The following is a 22,055-nucleotide window of genomic DNA, read 5'->3' on the forward strand; positions in this document are numbered from 1 at the left end:
AGACGTCCACTGTCACCACTCTTGGGTTAAAAAACGGAATAACAGATTGGCAACTACATAAGAGTCAAGGTCAGAGAGAGCTGGCTGGTTTGTTTAGGGCAAAAGACTCTCACAGGCCTCCAGGCAGAGGGGAAGGGACCAACAGAGCAGGAGAAACTGAGTATGAAAGGCCTGGCACTGACTTGCAGTGACAGTCTGCAGTACAACCTGTGCATAAAGTGGGGGCTCCTTTCCACTGCCATCAGGGGACAAAGCCACAGAAAGGCACGTGCAGATTTTCTCTCACAGCACTTGCTTCAGGACACCTAAACAAATGTGGATCTTTAGACAGCAAGCATACTCCTCCACAAGTTTCAGGGCATTGCAATTTTTAGAGTACAGTAGCCTCTCTTAGCTAAGGTTGTGTTTTTTACTGTTTCAATTATCTGCAGTCAGGAAATTCCAGACATGATTGTTACATTTTAAAACACATGCTGTTCCGAGTAGTGTGATGAAATCTCATACCATCCTGCTCACCCTGCCAGGGGTGCAAATCATGCCTTGACTCAATGTACCCAAGCTATATATGCTACCCTCTCATCAGTAACTCAGGTGTCCAGGTTACCAGATTAACTGTCACAGTATTTCTGCGCTGTGTTCAAGCAACTTGCATTCTTACTTAACGATCATGCCAAAGCAAAAGGGAAGGATGCTGGCAGTTCTAAAACTGATCTATTTTGTTATTAATCTCTTATTGTGCCTGACTGATAAAGTAAACTTAATCATAGGTTTGCATGACTGGGACACAAAGTACGAAGAAGACAGCTGCAGGCATCTGGTTTTGGAAAGTATCTTCTGAGGATAAGGGGGAGTTACTATGAGCTGGTACCTAGAGGTTTTTAATCTCATTTGGTGCATGTTCCTGAAGGCCTTATGTACTATCGGATTTCTATATAGAGATGAGAGCTTTATGAAAACACAGGCTAAATACATCTCTGGAAATTCACATCTTGTACTATTCTTGTGTGGCTGTTGTCACAAGTACAGTGGTGGTAAATGGGAGAAGCAACTGCTGGCAGCAGCCAACGGAGGTTGTGAACATTGCTGTTTGCCTCTTCTGCCACTACAGCTCTGCTGGAGAGGAGAAGCTGCCTGTTCAAGGAAGACAGCCAATTTAAGGTCACCACACTCCACCCCAAAACACCAGACAGGAAAAGTAGAAGCTTGCTGAATAGATACTTGCCTTGAGGTGAAATTCACAGCAGTTAATGCACAAAGGAGTCTGTCCACGACATACTTCCCCTGCACCTCAACTGAGCAATCAGTGCAAAGGAGGAAACCCAAGCAAAGTGGGACAAACCAAGGTGTGAATTAAAGTAGTAGTGATTACTTTTATAGATATGACTCTCCTGTTAAATTCTGGATACTTGCATTTACTTGAAAAAGCCATCATATTCCATCTCCACAACAAAGAAAAAATGTGATGTCCCTAATCTTAGAACAAGCAGCACTGTATGTTACAGCTCCGGACCTGTCAGATGCAGCTGGCTATCAAATAAGTGAACAGTTCCTTCTTGGGATCTATTAATTTTTCATTGATAGTGGCTGACTTAGCTAATCACTGAGACACAATACCAGACACTAACAATACCACCTAAGGAGGAGAGGTTTATCATGGCTCACAGTCTGTAGGGACTGCAGTCCAATCAGGTGGCTCCAAGGCAGGAGACATGGCAGAGGGGCCTCGCAGGGAAGAAGCAGCTCACAGTTTGGTGGCAAGAAGAAGAGAGACAAGAGAGAAGGGAGGGAGACAGACCCTTCCAGGCCAACCCCCAGTGACCACCTCCTCCCACCAGGCTTCACCGCCCCACATCACACACAGCTATAAACTCATGAGCAGTCTGAGCACCCCGCCACCACCGTCCAATCGCCTCCCAAAGTCCCACCTATGAGTGTGTGTAGCTTTGGGGAAACAACTAGATGGAGACCACAGCTGGGGTGAAAAAACTTTAATCAATGGCAATCTGACAGGATCTGCTTCAGTTTCACACAGTTGTACTATTTCAAAGTTGGGCTCAAGACAAACCCTACTTTCCCTCTAATTTCCACCTCAAAATCGATCTTGTCTGCATGCAGAAGTCCTGGCGTGCAGCTAACCCTGGCTGTGCTCCTACCTATTAGGGACACCCTCGAGGGCTCAGGGCTTTGTGTTAGTTTTACATACCAGGTTCTGCCTTCCTCCGCTAGTCCTCTCCTTCCCTGGCTCCTGTTTCACGAGGAGTTTTACCTCCGTGTAGGGCTCTCAATCCACACAAATCCTTGCAGCACTTGGATTAGCCTCGATTTCTAAATCTTCCTGTGTTCACACGCCTCACCCACCAAGCTGCAATACAGTTTTCCGCCAGCAGGTGCTGCACGTTAGCACCAGGCAGCGCTCAGAATCCCAGTCTGAGACTGTGGTGGGGGGTTTTAAGCAACTCACTGTGTGTGCTGATGGTGGAGAAGAGAACCATACAGCCCAAGGGCTACTAGTCAGGTGAGGCTGAGCAGAGGCCGGCAAAAACGTTTTAAGCAAACTCAAGACAGAACGTAACCCGAACTGACACAAGTGCCCACCCTTTAAGGCTTCTGACCAGTAGACACACTGGGATGAGCACAGGAAATTCTTCTTCAAGTTTTCAGACAACAAAGAGAAAGCGAGAAATACAGAGAAATCTACCTAAAGGAATTTGCAATTACTAGAGAAGTTAGTAATAGTGCCTTTGGAATGAAACCCTAAAGCCGGAAGCATGCTGTACGGCTGAAGGGCTATTTACTCGTGCAAAGAGCCACCTGAAGGCTGACACTGCCACAGGCACATGCTGTCAGCCTGCAGCACTGCAGGCCAGGGACTGGCTAGAGGACATCACACCAGCAGTCGGACAAGAGGAGGAATGGGTTTCGCTTCAGATGAGACCCAGGGAAAACGAGATTCTCAATAGAAAGTAATACTTGAAAGTGGCAAATGGGGCTCTGGAACTTGCCCCATCCCCCGCAACTGCAGCTGTTTGGCAAATAGCACATATGTGTATGTCTGTGGGGACAGGGTCTTCATGGCCCTGGAAAAGGTTAAGACCCACAATGCCTCACTCAGGACAGATGTGAAACATGAACGGACATACTAACGTTCTCCCCGAGTACCGACACACCGATGGAGTGATCCCTAAGAGGCAGAAGCCCATCTCCCAATTCTGGAAAAGCACAGGGAAGATCTGCTTTGTGACTGAAGGTAAAGACCCCAAGAGGTACCAGCAGAACGGTGCTAGCGTCTGCACTACTGATTTACTGCTGAGAGCTTTCAAAAGTAATGACCATTCCAAAACTAGAAAAACGAGACTCGATGGTTTTTGAAAAGACAGGTTGTTTCTCTCTGTCACGAACCCTCATCACAGCCTCCATGCAGGCTGACAGGCAGGACCCTCAGCCTAGGCTGCCTGGAGCTCCTGCGCCAACAGCACTCGGTCCGAACCACTGCCAGGACACTTTGTTCCACAGCTCCTCAGGGGACTTGGAGCTGGAAGGGCCCCTCCTGCCTCCTACTTCTACAGGTCTGTGACAGTCACATTTGCTTCTAAAAAAGCAGCACAGAAAGACCACAGAGTGTCAGGAGCAGCGCCAGACCCATGTGGCAGCACGTTGTTCAACAGGATTGTAAAACCACAGCAAACCTTAATATCCACATCAAGCTTTAAAAGCACAAATCCCAAAGCCAACCACACTTGAGACCTGGGCGTTATCCTGAGCTTTGCAATGTTACTGGGCATAGCCCCTCGTCCTGTGGAGGGCAGCTCACTGTCCCGATACTGGGAGCTTTCCAGACAGGTTAGGGGACACTGACGTAAGGCCCTGGGGTGCAGCAAGGGAACATTAAAAACAGGAACAAAACAGGCAAACACAAACTGCACACCCACACAGCGTGTCTGTGATGAGTCCTGTGGGCAGCCATGGTGCGGACAGCCCGCAGACCCCGGAGGCTGCACTGCCTTGCCCCACCGTCTAATAAGGGGAGGAGGATGGCACGGCCCAACATGCTGCAGTGCTAAGCCGGCAGAAAAGCTTGAACCTGTGCTACCACACTGTGTCACTGTGTGCTCAGGGTTCCCAGGGCCTGACTCCGTGGGTGCACACTGCGGAACAAGCCAACTGGGGCTGACAGCGCCTTTTACACACACTGAAAACTAGAATTTAGTATCTTTACCTTACAGATTAGAAATAAACTCAGAGAAGTGAAGCAGTAATTCCAAATCATATTGGACTCCTAGATGAGTCAGGATTTCAACCCCGCTTGTCTTACTGCAAGGCCCTTTGCAACTGGCCACCCCGGCCACTACCCAGGACAGACTGGCTGCCACTCTTCCCGCACCATGCTCAGACGGGGTTGCACAGTGCAGCGAGCGTGCCAGTGAGGAGCCCAGCTAATCCGAGAAGCGACCACACTGCCACAGACTTTTCATTTCCCATCCAGCGCCAGGGGCTCGCTCCACAGCTGCAGGGCTCCGTGGAGACCCAAGAGAAACCTGTGCCCCAGGCTTACATTTCATCAGTGTTTGCTCCTCAGTGTTTATTTACGTCCTTACTGAGTCAAACACCTTCGAAACCAGTCTTATAATTGTAGGTCTTTAAAACAGTAGGCAAAAAAGTCCTCTCTAAGCTACATTCTCTTAGCCACACGTGCAGCTAGGGGACGGCAAGACTCTCATGAAACAGGAAAAGCAAGTCACAACCAATGCCTCAGGGCTTGGGTTCCAATCTTAGGAGAGAGTGATGGTGAGTCCCGAAATCCTGTAGGTGTGAGCACGCTGTTCTGTACATAAACATGCCAGGTTGAAAGCTTGGCGGTGTGGCTGCCACGGACATCACAGGAAGCTGAGCAGCATTCCTGGACAGAGGACAGGAACGTCTCCCCCCAGCCTAACAATCAAAACGCCCGCAAACACTGTCCCAGTCCTCTAAACTCCCTGACCAAGAGCCAAAAAGGGGTTTCTCAGATGATCACAGTCCCACTTTACTCTCTTCTCAGTTTGGTATTTGTGACAGAAAAATATCCAGTCTGATTTTTTTTTTTTTTTTTTTTTTTTGGTACTAGGGATCAAACGCGGGTCCTTGTGTTTACAAGGCAGGTGGCGGAACTACTGAGCTAAATCCCCAGCTCTCCAGTCTGATTTCTAAATCATAACATTTTCAGACCCTCACATTGGCTTAATTATACAAAAAGCCAAGCTGGTAATTCCACATTTGTACTTACCTTGTTCCATTCACTGATTAAATCTTTCGATTTTTCTATAAAAGGTAAAACTGCTTTAAAAAGATGGATCCACTTAGACTTTAAGAATGTGGCTACTCAAAAAAGGTAGACTATTAGACAAGAAAAAGTGTGAGGGAGATTTGGGCAGAGGCTATAAGGGAGGAAAATGGGGTCATGGATATAGTCAAAACATGTTATATGCAAGTATGAAAATACCACAATGAAATGACAATTCTGTAAAATTAATATACACTAAAAAACCATATATATTAAAAGAATGTGGTTATCCATTTTTTAAAGATATAATGTTTCCATTACATAAACTGAGTCATGTGAAAATGCTATCACATCTGGAAAACTCTCGAAGTAGGAATTTACTCTCCGAATGTTTCCGAAGGCCAGAGATACTCACAGTGGTACCACTGACCACACAGAATGTGGAATGTGGCACCAGCTAAGAGAGGGGTTTGTTTCAGCGAGTACAGAGACCTGGCTCTTAAACTCAATTACAAAAACCCATTGTTCCACCTATATGAAGAGAATACTTTAGGGATTCACAATACAGGAATGTAAAAATCTCATCAAATTCTGAGGCAAAGCTGTACTATTTGGTTAGCACTGAAATAAAAAAAATAAACCAGGGACTGCAACGAACTAACCACTTTTTGAGCTAGAACTCCCGGGATAACAACAGAACCCACTCCTCTCAGGGGAGGCCACCAACAATTACCAACTAATCATCACAGCCCAGAAACAGGAAATGACAAAAAAGTAGACCAAAAAAGCTACACCAGCTTTACTTTTAGCCATTAAAGATGCACAACTGAGAACTAAGATGCAGCACAACCCTTTCACTAAGAGGCACACAAGACCTTAGACTGCAGGACTACAGTGCTCACAACACGCGGCAGCTCTGACTCAGCTCTATTAACAGCTTTCAGATTAAGCAAACCTAAACCCAGAGCTATGTACATGCTCTCTGATCGCGCTTAATGACTTCCTAATGTTGAAGGTTTAGAAAAGCACAGTGATTTCTTCTTGAGAACAAGAGTCATCGGTTTTGACCGATACGTGAAGCACTTGGTTAGGAGTGTAATAATCTGGGCATACCTGAGCGGAATATTCATGTGCAGTAAGCATGCTGCAAAGTTGAAATAATGAATGGGAAACGGTATCACAGGAGCAATGGAAAGGGACTGTTCTTCTTGCAATACACAGATTGTTTAAGGGATAACCAAATCGGCCTGGTTCAAGTCATCAAGCTGTCCGAGAAAAGCAAAAGGGGGCAAGCAGTGCCCATCCATCCCTCTCAGTGCGGACTGGGCACAGCAGCCAGGGCTGACTCCCGAGCACCAGGAGGTGGAGACACACCACCCCAGCTCTTCAGGGTCAGTGCTGGCCCCGAACCTTCTAACTGCTGTGCAACTAGGAATGCAAGATAAGGGTAGCTGAAGCACCAGATACAGGCAGGTGTCATCATATGTAATTCAAATGGTCACAACCTTCTGGAGATTTTCCAATGACACTTTCACTTAGAATTAATTAAAATACATAATACACTCTGAACAGCAAATTTTTACAATTTACTAAATTATCAATATTTTAACACTAACAGGAGAAATGCAAAAATGGATTTTAAATTTCTGGGAAATCTTACACACAGAGCACTTTCTTGCATTAGATATACTTTACAGCTTTAAAAAATTCATTATAACCTTTTCTATTCAAAACACTTAGTGACTTTAGTAGCTCAGGGACATCTGCTGCTTGTCTTCACACTGGACACTGATGAAGCCAGATATACTCAAAACTGTACTGCAGTGATGTCTATAAAAATGGGAACAGTGGCTTTACTCGAGTACCTTTTAATTTAAAAAGCGAAGTGTTGAAGAACCCCTCACAAGGTGTCAAGTGGAGCACACATGCAATCTCTGCCCTTCCTCCCCACCCCACTCACCTGGATAACTTTATAGAAATAGGCATACTGTCGAGCTGTGTTTTTATACTGGCTGAAGACATCGTGGATGGCTTGTGTAGACTGAAGACACCGAACTTCCTCCTCTTCGAAGTAGAGAGGAGTGTCATACTCGCTGGGGAGTGTCTGAATGTAGGGCAGCCAGAAAGAGTTGGGGCTGGCTCGCTCACACAGCAGATGGAAGGCCAGTGCGATATTTCCCATGGCTTGAAGAATTCGGTCTTGAGAATATAAGGGCCCTGAATTAACCCAGAAGTTAACGGTATAAGTTCCACAGACTTCTCTAAAAGCAGTCAATCAAAATATATATTAAAATTGTAGGAAAAACTAAAAGGTCCTATAACAGTTAAAGTCACTTGCATCTTTATTTAGACATAAAATGAAAAACATTTAATGTGTACTCGAGGGACTATTTCATCAGTTAAGAAAGCAAACTAAATACAGCACTTAGTACCAAAGTGGAATTTTATATATTTCTATCATTTATACTTTGCCTTAAACAGAAATTATTCTCACCCAATACTGAATTTTTAGCAGATTCAACAGTCATTAGTAATTTTCGTGGAACCCATAAAAACAATTCTTCAGCCTAAAGGAAAAAAAAAAAAAAAGAAAAAAGGAGAATCATCAAAACATGGTACAATTTTCAATCCCATCCTATAATCAAAAATTCATTCAGACGAAATACAACCCAAGGTTCTATCATCAGCAAATATTTTCTAAATATCAGATATATTTTTAAATGTAAGTATTTATATTAACGGTGTACTAACAGAAGTGTAGTTTAAAATCCTATTTGCATCTGGGGATTTAGCTCAGTGGTTCCACCGCCCGCTTCCCAAGGGCCAAGGTCCTGAGTTTGATCCCTGGTACCAAAAAAAAAAAAAAAATTCTATTTGCAGTAGAAAAACTGGAAATTGTATGTACTGGAGAACTTAAGAAAGTAAATAATAAAAAAAGAACTTTCAACTTCAATGAGAAGCAATAACATTTGGGAGTACAGCACAATGGCTGTTCATTTTATTCTTTGTTATATTTATATTTTAAGTCCTAAAAACAGAGCAAAACAATTCCTACCCCTCAAACAAACCCAAGCCTGTCAATGTGAACTGCTCCCACTGCTGAGATTCTGAAGCCAGAGCGATGGTCCCTCCTGTCCCTACCTACTTCAGAGGGCTGAGCCTGTAAGGCACGCTCTGGCTCACTAAATCTTCCACGAAAGTACCACCTTATTTTTCTGGCAACGTGAGATGCTTCTTTTCATGCACTGTCTGTGTTTCCGGATGCTCCCACCTGTGCGCACAGCTCTGGGCCAAGTGGGCAGGTAGCAGGAGGTCAGCTGTGTGCAAACCGAGGTCTGCAAGGGAACCAGCCCAGCGGCACCTCACTTACACTTCCCAGCCTCCACAACAGTAAGGAATAAATGTAGTGTCAGCCCCCACACCCAGGGAACAGCACTCAGGTGAGTGTGACCATGGCTAAGGTATCCCAGGCAGCAACCACACTAAGGCGGCTTCGGCCTGACAGAAGAGGAACACGTGACGCCTTGCCTTGACCAAAGTCTGCCAATTCGATCATTTCTATGTGTAGTGTCGCTTACTATAGATTAGAAACACCCTGAAGGAAGTCACCTTGGGCTTTCTGGAAACAGGGTATGGTAACAAATGAAGTATCATTAACACAGTAGCTATTTATCAAGCAGTGCAGGATTTAGCAGCCTATCAACAAAAGGCTGACTGCACCTTCCCCAAAAATGCTGCAGGTGAGGGGGCCCAAACAATACCCACTCCCTCCACCCCAGGCGTGAACCAACCGAGGGAAACGAGTCCACAGGTGGTCACCCACTGCATCCTAGACCAGATGGGGACTTCCTCCACATAGCTGGGCGCAGGGTGGAGGGCGTATAGCAACCAGCTCCCACCAGCAGACTCCCCGCCCACTGCCTTCTCCCCAACTCGGCTAGCTTGAGCTTTCCTCTGTAGAGGAGGTGGCAGGAGGCCGGGCAGGTCTGTCACTCTGCACGGACACAGCACCTCCTGGGCAGCCGCCTGTTCGGGCGCTGCAGCAGCGCTCACAACATGCCCCGCCCCTAGCACATGTGCGCTTTCCTGGACCCCTCTGCACTGTTCCGTGGTCTCCCAGAGCTGGGCGAAGCCAGACAGCTGGTCCCAGGCCAGGTTAACATGCAGCTCCCGGGAGGACGAGGACCGGGCACCCTGCCTATGTCCCCGCGAGGCTCAACACTGGGCCCAGCCATCTGCCCCACGTGCAGCCCTAAACACCACACATAGTTCAGGCACACGCAGACCCTCAGACCAACCGTTTACAAACTCACCTTGATGTCTCGAGTTGCTCTCAAACCAAAGCCCTCTTCTTTGAAGTTAACCATTTCAAAACCCTCGACAGAGGCCCCATTTTCAGAGGCCCATTTCATTAGATCAGGAAAGTAATCTTCTCTTTTTCCATCAAAAGTAACAGACAGACCTATATTATCCATGTTTGGAAAACAAGAGCTACTTTTAGGACACATGTCATTCACAGAGCTCTCAGAAAATAAAATCAGAGCACTCACACACTGGAACTAGTCTTAGCACTCCAATCTTGAAATAAGCAAATTTAATCACCAGATGGTCACAGTACATACCTCCATAAACTCCAGGAAAGGGGTAGGAAAGCCCTGAAGTCCTGGTCAGTTACAGAGAAGCACATCTTGGTACTTACTGGGTAATATACTAAACATGAGTACCATTACAGAATATGATGGCAAGGAGAGAAAAGCTTCCGTTACTGCCACTGCTGCCTCCCAGAGCAGCTTTCCCCTCAAAGTCTAATACGCATGTCTCATACTCACATTGGCCTGAACAAATTCCTATTGAAACAAAAAGCCATCGCTCACACATATGCACTGGAGACCTGGAAAAGGATGAAAAAGCTCTCCAGCCCTGGTGCAGAGAGCATAAAACTGCAGAGCTCTAGACAGGACACTGTAGGGCAGTTGGAACGAGTCAGAGCTATAGCTATCAGTGTGAGTGAAACACTACTCTAGTTCAGAAACCGTGTTTTCTTAAAAAATCAAGTAAATATGACACTACATAAATGTTTTAAAGGAGCTTACATGGCTATGTCTGTCTTTGCACATTTGAGGTTATGCATGGAGGAGAAAAGCATTCCCAGGGAAGAGGAACACTCCCTGAGGAGGGGGGAATGCAAAGACATGGAACCGTGGGCTACAGCCACATCTGTGCTTTCTCATTTCTTAGAAATGAACACTAAAGCCAAACAAAGGACTGAGGGAGGGAAGAGAAGGAGATTAAGTAGGAAAGAAGGGAGAAAATCCTGAACCAACACAGCTCTGGCCTGTGTTTAACCTGGGTACTAGATTCCCAGGTATATATCATATCTCCTAGACTTTTCAGCCTGTTTGAAATATTCAAAAAGGTGAACAGCCACGCATAGGAAAACCCACTGTGCTCTGATGACTAAGGTGAGGAACAGGCACTTCATAAACATGAAGAAAATGCCCAGCATAGTGCTGTGCCGTGCCATGCATGCAGAGACATTGCTGAGGAAGATACAGGACTTGAGCTGGGCACATGCATAGTCAGGATTCGCTCTTACCCAGGGGAATTAATGAATTCTCTAACTTTGGTGTCAGCCTAAGAAAACCTTATCTGCTCAGAGGAGAAACTTGGGATAGACAAACATTTTTTGGCTGCCTATCTAGTAAGAGAGCATTACCACTCTCTACAGTCTATTACACACATGTCCAAGCTGTGGTCCAAAGGGCTGCTTGCCCTTAAAAAAAAAAAGTTACAATAACAATTAAAATCTACTTATATATGTTAACTATATTGCATCTTTTATATGTGGCCTGTGATGATTCTGCCTCTCCCAATGGGGCCCAGGCAAGCAAAAAGGTTGGCTCCGCCTGATCCTAGTATAAGCAAACACATTATAAAGGGGCCTGCCTGTTCACCACCTGGGAGTCTGAGACCTTCCCAGCTGAAGACTAGGAAGTTACAGGCATGCACAGACAGCAACTGACCTGTCAGTGAGGAAACAAACACAAACAGCCCTCTTCCGACTCCCTTCTGTGACAAGAAAAAAGGGAGTCTAAGAAGGGTTTTCTCACCCTTTTCAGTGCGTGCTCCTGACTGTGTTCTTTCCTTCTACCATGTGGTTCTGCATACCAATCCTCACTTTTTACACTTTACAGAACACAAACAACGGACATACAGAATGAGCCTTTTCAAACTGACACTTAGCACTGCTGCTGGCATGGCTGAGAATCAGTCCAATGGCTACAAAATACACCCTGAAGAAATACAATTCCATCTCCTAGCTAATCAAGATGTGTTGGCACTAATCATAAATACATGATAAGACACAGCCAAGTAGCATATACTTGTGTGAGGGCCACAGGTAGTATATTATGCAATGTCCTAAAATGCTAAAGAAACACAGCATGAAAACAAGATTTAAATAAATAGTTCATAAAATATAAATAAAGTTTAGTGCACGCCCCCACAAACATTTTCCCCTTAAAGCTCAACATTTCTACACTTTGGTCTCAGGAATGGGCATGGTCCAGCAGCCTCCCAGGACCTGCTCTCTCTCCTGGCCCAGGAGCCTTTCTATAGACAAGCACCGACCAGCGGAGGCCCCTCCTACTCTCAAAACCCTGACCCATGCCAAGCTTAAGCTTCCACATGACATTATTACAATTTGATTATTCTAGCAATTTTACCTTTTTGCTTTTTCCGTATTTTCTCAACCAGAGACCGGATTTGCACATACTCTTCCCATTCTCTCCCTGGGCTGGGTGCAGGACTGCTGCATTCTGTAAAGCAAGAGCCATGGCGTGAAACACTCCTCTCCTTCATCTTAACCCACCTGTCTGCACAAGGAAGAGGGTTTGCAGTTTGTTGGCTCGCATTTAAAGGCCAGGGTGATTCACCTCTGCTATAGACAGTAAATACGCAACATTCAAGTATAACGCAATACAGTTTTCAAAACACATAAACCCTCTGAAACCTACAAGTGCCCTCATTTAGCTGTAACCCCACCGCTCTCCTGCCATGTGAGTGCCTAACTCCTAGTATACCTGTAAACAGGTAAAATCTAAAAAGCTGAGCTAAAAAAATGAAATCTTTCCCCAGAATTCTTCTACGTGGTAAAAAGAAGTCATCTTCTTAGGTAGGCACCCTAACAATGACTCTCTAAGGAAACCAGTTAAATTGGACATAAGGGCAATTAGTCAACAAACGTTTCACATCCATGTGTCCGGCTCTATATTAAGCACTCTGGGGGAGTTCCAAAAGAGATGGCATCGATGCCACTAAAAAAGAAGTTAAGATCCAGAGCCAGACAGGGGAGGGCTGCTGTGCAGTGTGGACCCCAGCCCTGGCCTAGACATAGCCCCTGCCTTCTTCCATCACGCCAGATTAAAGAGGGAGGCCCCTCCCATGCTCCTCGAACTTCATGCCTCCCTCTGCTCAAGGAAACAGAAGATGTGGCAAATAATTAATGCAAGCTGGTTATGGGCTGACCCCTAACTTTCAGGTTAACCAGTTTGACTTCACGCTTCCATCCACAGGCCCTGACCACAGCCCTGGCCGGCAGGTGAGGGGCATAAACACAGCCAAGCTCGGGGGTTCCTGGGGTCACACATGGAACGGACCCTGACTGCTTTCTGACAGTGAGGAAAAGCTGGACTTTTCTTGGAGGTTAAGCTATCATACAAGCCAAACACAGGACAAAGGTTAATGGAGTGATCACAGCTAAACAGTACCAATTTAAATTCTTAATTTTAAAAAGTTACCAAACTATACTAACTTACTAAAGCAAGGTTAGGCACTTGACATATTGCTTTCCTTCAAGCAAGAGCTCTCGGACTTCAGCCTGCAAATCAGATTGCTATTACATAACCACTAGGGCTGGGCCAGCTCTGCTGGAGCAAGCTGCTGCCTGAGCGGCAGGCCAGCCTTGCTAGGCTCGTGGGGCCCACACCAGCTACATCTTCCCATGCTGAGCTCAGCAGCTCCCTCATCACGCTCCCGCCACGCTCCTAGTCAGCTGCCTGTGTTCACTGACAGGAGCACAGAGCCTCAGAGGAATCTAAACCCACCGTGCCAAGTGTGCAACTAGCTTGTTCTCGCCCCAGCCCTACAAGAGGACCCTGTTCCGCTGTGAGCTACAGAAGCCCTATGCCCAACAGTCCCATGTCCCAATAGGTAGCGGCATCCCCATCTTCACCAGAGGACTGCAAGTGCCCAAGTGGCGCGGCTCACCACCCGGAGTGGAACACAAGCTTGTCTGACATGTGTTTGTGTCCAGGGAAGCCTGACACCGCCAGGCACATGCAGTAGGGACAGCAGGCAGCACTTACTCTGCAATAGCTCGCTGGTCAGGTTCAAGATTTCCTTCGGAGACACACTGGCTGCGGCCCCCGTGCCTGATTTCTGAGTTTTTACTCGACTCTTCTTACCCATTTTCTAACTACAGAGGAGAGAGAAGAGACAAATTACACCACCACGGGACAAAACCAAGTAATAAAATGTGGCACAGCGGCGTTCTCATCATGAGACACTAAGATCTTACCTGGCAATGTCCTGAAGGTTCCTTCCAGAAAAAGAAATGTGTGCTATTAGTATTTGAAGGCTCTCAAATGGGAAACTTAAAAGAAAAAAATCTGCATGGCAGTCTCTAGAAGAAAAGTTCATTTTTAAAATTTACAAATGACCATAGAATAGCAAATTTTATTCTGGAATGTTTTAACTACATAGATTGTATTGTGCATAATAAATATACTAAATGTTTATTCCACAACACTACAGGCACAACCATGATGTACATGTGGGGCACACACATGATCGATCACAACGGCATTGAGATACAGATGCCTCTGCCCGCTTTCCTTTAAAAGAATCTTTTCCCACTAGCAGGAACTGCATCCTAAGCAGAAGATTAGACTTTCTGGACAAAAGGTGTAGAATGCTTATTCTCTCACTCTAAGAAAATCACTGATTTCACTGTAATCAAATCAATGTACCAAGTCAAGTGCTAAAATAATGGAGAAAAGCTGAAGACATTCCAGAGCTCAATGAAACCTGAGAAGATATCTAATTCCTGCATTCTGTCCCACGGAAAAGCCCAAGTGTCTTGCCCAGGGCTTTACCAGAAGGCCATGGCACACAGCACCTTCTAATCTGGCACTGCAGCCACCCAGGAGTATTGTTATCATTGGACACTGAGAAATGACCACAAGATCTCCAGGCAAATGAGACAAACCAGTGGCATTCTGGGTAAAGTCCTCTACACAGTGACGTCTGTCTGGAAATGTTTTATAACAGTAAGTCTCAAAGGAAGGAGCTTGGAGGTATGCAGAAAGGGCTGAGCAGTGCAAGGGCAGGACAGAACTGAGAAGCATGCAGAAGCCACAGTGAAGAGAGGCACCTCTGGAGAAGCTGAGAGGCAGGGGCCCTACGGACTGCAGCGCGTTAGGAGGGCAGCCCACGAAGATGGACACAGTCCAGCCAAGAGCCAGTGGAGCCACAAAGAACAAGCCACCCCAGTGACATCTGCACTGGAGCTCCTGGCCAGGGAGTCACACGTGACCTCAGGGCAGAACCCAAAAGCATACACTGGCCCATTTGTTTGTTATAAAAAGAAACAGCTGACAGGCAGTGTCTGGTGTAGTCCAGGGGTAGAGTGCGTGCTTAGCATGTGCAAGGCCCTGAGTTCAAGCCCCAGCACCAAAAAAAGAAGTGACTATTACTGTGGGGAGGTGCACAACAGGACAAAAGGTTTAGAATGCATATTCTCTGATTCCACTGTGATCGATTCAAAGCATAAAGCCAAGTGTAAAATAATGGAGACGGGCACTCCTTACTGAGATGTGTACCTTCTCTCATGCATCTAATCTATAATGGGTTAATGTGGAGCTTATGCTGTCTAGTAAGACTTCTAAGAGAGAAGCACACAGTATGAGTCATCCTGGAATAAACGGGTACCAGTAAAGATACTTAAAACTATTGCAGAATTAAAAGGAATTAGTAGTTTTGTGACCAAAGGCAGAGAACATGGAGGGACGGGAAGTTCAAGCAGCTTTGCCTACAGTGAAGGGTCATCTTCTTAAAGGGAAAAAAGCTCCCTCCCCATGTTCCTTATCTGAGGCCAGGAATGGCACAGGGTGGACAGAGTCCCCACCTCCTGTACACTTCAGCCTCCTGGGGCTATGGGGCATCTCTGTAGAGGACACAGAACTCAGTCTGAAAACAGCCAAAGCCACCGAGGAGCCTGGTGTAAGGACCTTCATCATTTCCAAATATAGCAGATCTGCTGGCCCGGCAGGAAGAAAGGCAGAGAGCACTGTCGGCAACAGCTCACCAGGCCTCTTCCTCCAGCCCTGCTGACACAACCTTCTGTCCTGGGAGGCTCTCATGATTCAGGATCACTCAGAACGGGCCCTACGGATGAGGAGCTCTGAAGCCCTGGCCATCCACCAACAGGAAGGGCCTGCCAAGCCTGGAGACCTGCTGCTCACCCAGGGCTACAAAACAGGCTTTCCTGGCTCCCCAGTCTTCCCCTGACGTCTGCCCAAATCCAGTGGCTTGTAAAAGCAGCAGCAGCTGCTGCCCTGTGTTTGGTGCCCACCCTGTGCCAGGAAGCAGGTGAAATACAATCTACCGCACAATGTCCCTGAACACTTGGAGCTGTCCGAATCATCCTCATCTCTTGGATATCTGCAGGAAGGTGAAGGCCTTTCTCTCTACCCGAGGTCATGAATCATCACGTAAGAGACAGAGCTAGATCAGAACTCGGCACCAACCCACGCTGCCTCTGTACAGACAGGAAGCACGCAGCGTGGCAGGGTTCAGAGGGCTAAAAGGCTCCCACGCTGGCACCACATGATGCTGAGCACACCACCACCTCTCCCCTGCCTCCTCCCACACCTCCTGAATCCACCCTCTGCTTAGACCCTGCCGCACATCTCTTGCACATCTCCCTGCCTGCCGCTTAGCTCTACCCTCCCTCTGCCACCAGCCTCCAGCACCAAGCTCCAGTGCGCCCTGCTCGTCTGTCCCTCCGTGTCTCTCATCAACCCTTCAGTCAGATGTTCACAACTTGGTTTTCCTCCAGAAAGCCTGTTCAGACAATGGCAGAGACTTCTGGTCCTCCTAGTCTCTGCCTGAAAAACTGGCTCACACACCAGGTCCCCAAAAGGGCTCCCTGAGGGCAGCCTCCCGTCTCATTTACACTCCCAACCCCACCTTTAGCCCAGAACCCGGCAGACAGCAGTCATGGAGGGCACTATCCAGAGCTCACAGGGGGAAACATCTGCACAGTTCTCACCTGTGTTTCTAAGGCTTCTATTCAAGTTTCTATTCCCTGGGAACATATATAAAACACCATTCCAGTGCCACATGAGACATGGTTAGATACATGGTCATGACAATTTAAAAGCACAGTAAGATTCCTTTGGCAGTTATTCTCCTATAGTTGAATACTTAGGATTTAAATGGTCCTCAAGGTTTCTTTTTTCTCCAGTCAGAAAAGTGCTGGCTCCTACAAATAGTAGTAAGTGTAGAAATACTGCTGCAGTGAGTTAGCCCCAGGAGAGACACCCTGGGGTGTCATCTTCAGAAATCCTGTGGGCTGTGCCCTGTCCCTGAAGCCACTCCTGGTTACACCTTCCCAGTGTCCTCAACCCCTCCCCATTCACTTCCTGCCTCCAGCCTCCTAGTGGGCTGCAATGTCTCCACACAACAGAGCAGGACACAGCAGCATGTCTTACCTGCAGGCCCACAAGGCCACCACCCTTGTGGCACCTGGTCTCAAGTCTTTCCCAGGTCGGATCCACCCCACCAAATAACCATTACTATGACCTCTATTATCACCAATCAGTTTTCCTTTTCTTGAACTTCAACCAAATGGAATTATACTCCAGGCAGGCTTCTTCCACTCATGCCCTGTTTTCCACAGCTCACGGGATAACCCTGATCCCCCTAGCAAGGCCTTGCCTCCTTTTACCTGCCCAGCATATTCTACCCATCCCCTGCAGAGCACAGCTCCAGTGATTTGTTCCGATCCTCCTTGTTTCTGGAATGAAGCTGTCCCTATCTAATCCCCTATCTTCTGCTAGCAAAATTGTTCACATACTGAGACCCAGTCAAAAGGTCCCCCATGGCCTTAAGGGAAATTCTAGACTCTTCCTACTTATAGCACTCAGGCCCATGAAAGTCATCCCATGAAAGGGTCAAACTCAAGGTCATTAACAGATGCCAAAGGCAAACTGGCTTGTCTTGGGATCCAATCTTTTGGAAGTCATGGGAAGGAAGGAATACAGGCTCTTCGGGAGAGAAAGCGGCTGGCCCTGCTGTAGACAGAAGATTCTCCATCTTAGGTGGGGAAAGAGGGTTCCCTGTCCCTGTCTTCAGTACCAGGCACTCCCTGAGGCCTCAGCTTCCTGCAATGAATCCATGCAGCCAGGGGCACAAGGCTTAGCCTTATGTTTACTTTGAAATTTAATCTTGGAGTCAGTCAGATATGCTGGCACATGCCTGTAATCCCAGCACTCTTGTGGCAGGAGCATCACTGCAAGTTTGAGGCCAGCCTGAGCTACAAAGCAAGTTCAAGGCCAGAATGGACTGCATAGTGAGACCCCATCTCCACAAATGAAAAACAAAGAATTTTGTCTCTGGAGGACAGGAATGTCTCTCTGCACAGTCTGATTATCCAGCAGATGCGCCTCTGAACTTAGAGCACAAATGTCCGTAAAGTCCATGTGCCTCTCAATTCGATATAATTTGGCACTCATTCTGGTACTGGGACATCGCTAACTCAAAGCACCTTGAAAGAAAAGGCCTGACATTTGTTTCCTTCCACCCTACAAAGCATGAGGCTTTCTGCCGCAGTGGCCCACTCCCACGACGTGGGCTGGCTGTCAATCTCACTGTTCAGCCTGGCCGTCACTCTCACTGTTCAGCCTGGCCATCCTCCTCACACCTTTCACCTTTCGGGGAGCTTCAGGAGTCCTTAGGCTCGCCAGGGTCTCCTCCCCACCTTCCCCAGCCCAGCCTTGAACCTCACTCAGCGAGCTCACCCACACAGGTCTAGACTGTCTGCATGCTGACAGTCCTGTGGCAGAAAGAAACCAAAGCCTGCGTCTCTGCATTACCTTCAGAGTCTAGCATGGTCACAGCAGATGGTCAAATATTTGCTGAATGAAGAAACTCTGATACCAAGTTTAGATATATTAGCATTACTAATTTTGAGATTTTTTTTCCACTAGCAGTAAAATGAAAGCCTGACTTAAATATGTAACTGGTTCTACTAAAGAACCAGGACAACTCTTAAAAGTAAAAAACTACAAATGTATCCAAAGGTAGACAGGTTTGCCGTACTGTGCAGATCATGGATTAGGGTCAGGGTTAACCTTATACACTATCACACTTTAAAAGGAGTTTACTCTAGAAATCCATAGTTTACAACATGGAAAAGTTTTAGGATATTAAATATAAATACAAAAACTCTAAGAAACACACTCAAAATGTTCCAGTGATTCTCTGAACGAAGCAGCAAAGCAGGACTGACTCCACTCTCATGGCACAGGAGGAGCTACAGCCCAAGCACAAGCTGACGTTCAGGGGCCAGAGCTCCCTGAATCTCCCAAGCCAGCCCACTGGACCTGGTAGCAATGGTACAGCTGTCAGGAGGCTGTAACACCAGAGCCTCCAGGTAGCAGACCCACAGCTTCAAACACAAACACAAACACACACACACACACACACACACACACACACACACACACACACACAACAAAACAAAAACAAAAATCAGTGGGGCGTGGTGGCACACACCTGTAATCCCAGCACTCAGGAAGCTGAGGCAGGAGGATCACTGTGAGTTCGAGACCAGCCTGGGCTACATAGTGAGTTCCAGGTCAGTCTCAACTACATAGTGAGACCCGGTCTCAAAAGAAACAAAAACAAAATAAAATAAAAGATGAACACACACATCTCCCAACACAGGCACACTGCTAGAAAAATGCTCTCCCGTGTCTCGGGACCCAGGACAATGCTAGCTGTTGCAGACGACAACAAAATTAGGGAAAGCCAGGCCAGTGGGCCTCACAGAGAAGGCTGGAAAACCCAGAGTATCATCCAAAATAAAGCAGCACAGACAGTTCCTAAAATACAAAAGTAACTAAACATAGAAGGCAAGGAACAAAGTACAGCTTAAGGATGATGAAACTCTGAGAATAAGTTTGGTAAGGTGCTAATATCCAGTATGGGTGGTTTGCTAAATACAATCCCCTTCTGCCCTTTTTAGCTAAAAATAAAAAGATGTACACCATGTGATTTCCCCAACCTTATGGATTTGAAATTATCTAGCCTTTATAACCAAAAATTTCTTACATGCAATGAATAATTTTCATTGTGATTTCAGCTGAATTGGGGACTAGATTCCAGATTTCAACAAATCAAACAGTCAAATAGATACAGATATTATGAATAGCCTTAATGCTCCTAGTTAAAAAAGAAAAAAGCCTACCTATTAAGCTTTCATCACGTTCCTACAAAGACTGAATAGTCACAATCAATATTTATTTCAAATATTTAAACTAGGAAAATCTAAATACATCCTAAACTAAATACATGTGTCCCCTTTTCCCTCTCTCTCATTATATTACAAATGTTAGCTAGAAGGTATAAGACTAAGTAAAGAATATTTTCCTCCACATCTCCTGCACCTGGGTAGGAAGAACCAATATAGTGAAAACAGCCATACTTCCAAAACTGCTATACAGATTCAATGCAACTCCAACATTATATTTCACAGAACTAGAAAAACAATAAAAAAAATTCATTTGGAACCAGTAGAGACCTAGAATAGCAAAAGCCATTCTAGGCAAACAGGGACATGACAGGGAATATCACAATCCCCAACTTGAAACTATACTATAAAGCCACTGTGATAAAAAGAGCACGGTACTGGCAAAGAAACAGACCCAGGGATCAGTGGAATACATTAGAAGACACAGAAATAACTCCAGATATACTCAGCTACCGCATCTTTGACAAAGGAGCCAACAATCCTCACTGGAGGAAAGATAACTTCTTTAATAAATGGTGTTGGAAAAATTGGATTTCAATCTACCAAAAATTAAAACTAGACCCGTATCTTTCATCACACACTAAACTAAAATCGAAGTGAATTAAAGATCTAAACATTAAAACAGAAACACTAAACTTGCTGGAAGACAGGTAAAACTCTCAGAGACTTTGGCACAGAAAAAGGCTTTATGAACAAATCCTCAGTAGCACGAGAACTAGCACAAAGAATCAATAACTGGGATCTCATCTTATTAAAAGCCTCTGCATTGCAAGAGAAACCACCAACAGAGCTGAGACAACCTACAATGTGGGAAAAAAATTTTATTATCTGTTCCTCAGACAAAGGACTACTATCTAGAATATATAAAGAACTTAAAGACCTGATTCAAAAATGGGTATCTGAAATGAACAGACATTTCTCAAAGAAGTAAAAGCAGCAAATAAACATGAAAAAATGTTCAACATTACTGGTCATTCGAGAGATGCAGAAAATGGCTGCTATCATGAAATCAGCCAATAACATATGCTGGTGGGGTTGGGGGGAGATAGGAACCCTTCTCCATTACTGGTGGGAGTGCAGACTGGTGCAACTACTGTGGAAATCAGTATGGAGATACCTCAAAAAACTAAGATTAGAGGTCCCTTTTGACCTAGCTATTCCTCTGCTGGGTGTCTTCCCAAAAGATTTAAAAGAATCATATCACAGTGATACATGCACACCCACATTTATAGTGGCACAATGTGTAATAGCTAAAACTTGGAAGCAGCCCAAATGCCCATCAACTGGAGACTAGATAAAGAAGACGTGTTTTTTTGTTTTTATAAAGAATGAGAAACTAGACATTATTCATAGCTAAATGGATGCACAATGAGGCCATACTTTTTTTTTTTTTTTTTTTTTTTGGCACCAGGGATCGAACTCAGGTCTTTGTTCTTGAGAAGCAGGCAGAGACACCATTGAGCTAAATCCCCGGCACTTCAGGCCATACTCTTAAGTGAAATAAATAGGACACACATGTGTAAATATCAAATAGTTTCTCTGGTGTGAAAAACTGAAAGTGTAACTAAGGATCAAAATGTATAATTGATAATGTGAAATAAGAAGAAAAAGTCTGAAAGAGTAGGGGAAGTGGGAAGGGTAGGGGAAAGAAGGGAAAGAATAAATATGAGAAAAGGAAAAAATGGAAATAAAGTCTTTTTAAACAGGGAGGGTGGAGGGGGTGAAGGGAGGGCAGAAGAATGGGGAAAAAATAAGAACCAAGATACATCATGTAAAGGTACAAGATCCCAATGATGAATATAACTGTACTGTATACTTAAATAGCACCAATAAATTTAATGGAAAAAAAATATTTTCCTCCAAAGTTTAGATTGAAATTAGATATAATTTATAAATAATGAATTAATTGGAGAAAACAGAAATATAGGGGGGAAGCATTTAAATAATACTTAAAAGAAAACATGAAGAAAAAGCACTACAGGACTGAGCGACAAACGAACTGACAGATTACACAGCCATTCCCAGGGAAGAGCAGCTAGCTAACAGTGTCACACATCTCCACCTCTTCACCACCAAAATATTTTTTAAATCTTTTTTTTTTTTTTTTTTTTTTTGTGGTACCAGGGATTGAACTCGGGTCCTTGTGCTTGCGAGGCAGGTGGTGGAACCACTGAGCTAAATCCCCAGCCCTTAAATCTT

General features: G+C 45.5%; 1 protein-coding gene across 2 annotated transcripts in view; it reads right to left on the bottom strand.

Annotated features, from left to right (window-relative positions):
• Setd3 (SET domain containing 3, actin histidine methyltransferase) overlaps nt 1-13,736 on the bottom strand; it is a 58,733-nt gene extending 44,997 nt beyond the window's left edge. For both annotated transcript variants that reach the window (XM_019205255.2, XM_033766788.1), the window contains exons 1-5: nt 13,627-13,736; nt 11,986-12,078; nt 9,574-9,722; nt 7,755-7,827; nt 7,221-7,477 (exon numbers count right to left, since the gene is read on the bottom strand). In XM_019205255.2, the coding sequence (XP_019060800.1) occupies nt 7,221-7,477; nt 7,755-7,827; nt 9,574-9,722; nt 11,986-12,078; nt 13,627-13,729 (675 nt within the window). In that variant the 5' untranslated portion in view covers nt 13,730-13,736. The remainder of the gene's footprint in view (nt 1-7,220; nt 7,478-7,754; nt 7,828-9,573; nt 9,723-11,985; nt 12,079-13,626) is intronic.
• Nucleotides 13,737-22,055: the final 8,319 nt, after the last annotated feature.

This window comes from Fukomys damarensis, unplaced genomic scaffold (assembly GCF_012274545.1).
Source record: "Fukomys damarensis isolate Sample0158 unplaced genomic scaffold, DMR_v1.0_HiC HiC_scaffold_21, whole genome shotgun sequence".
In the NCBI taxonomy this organism is placed as follows: domain Eukaryota; kingdom Metazoa; phylum Chordata; class Mammalia; order Rodentia; family Bathyergidae; genus Fukomys; species Fukomys damarensis.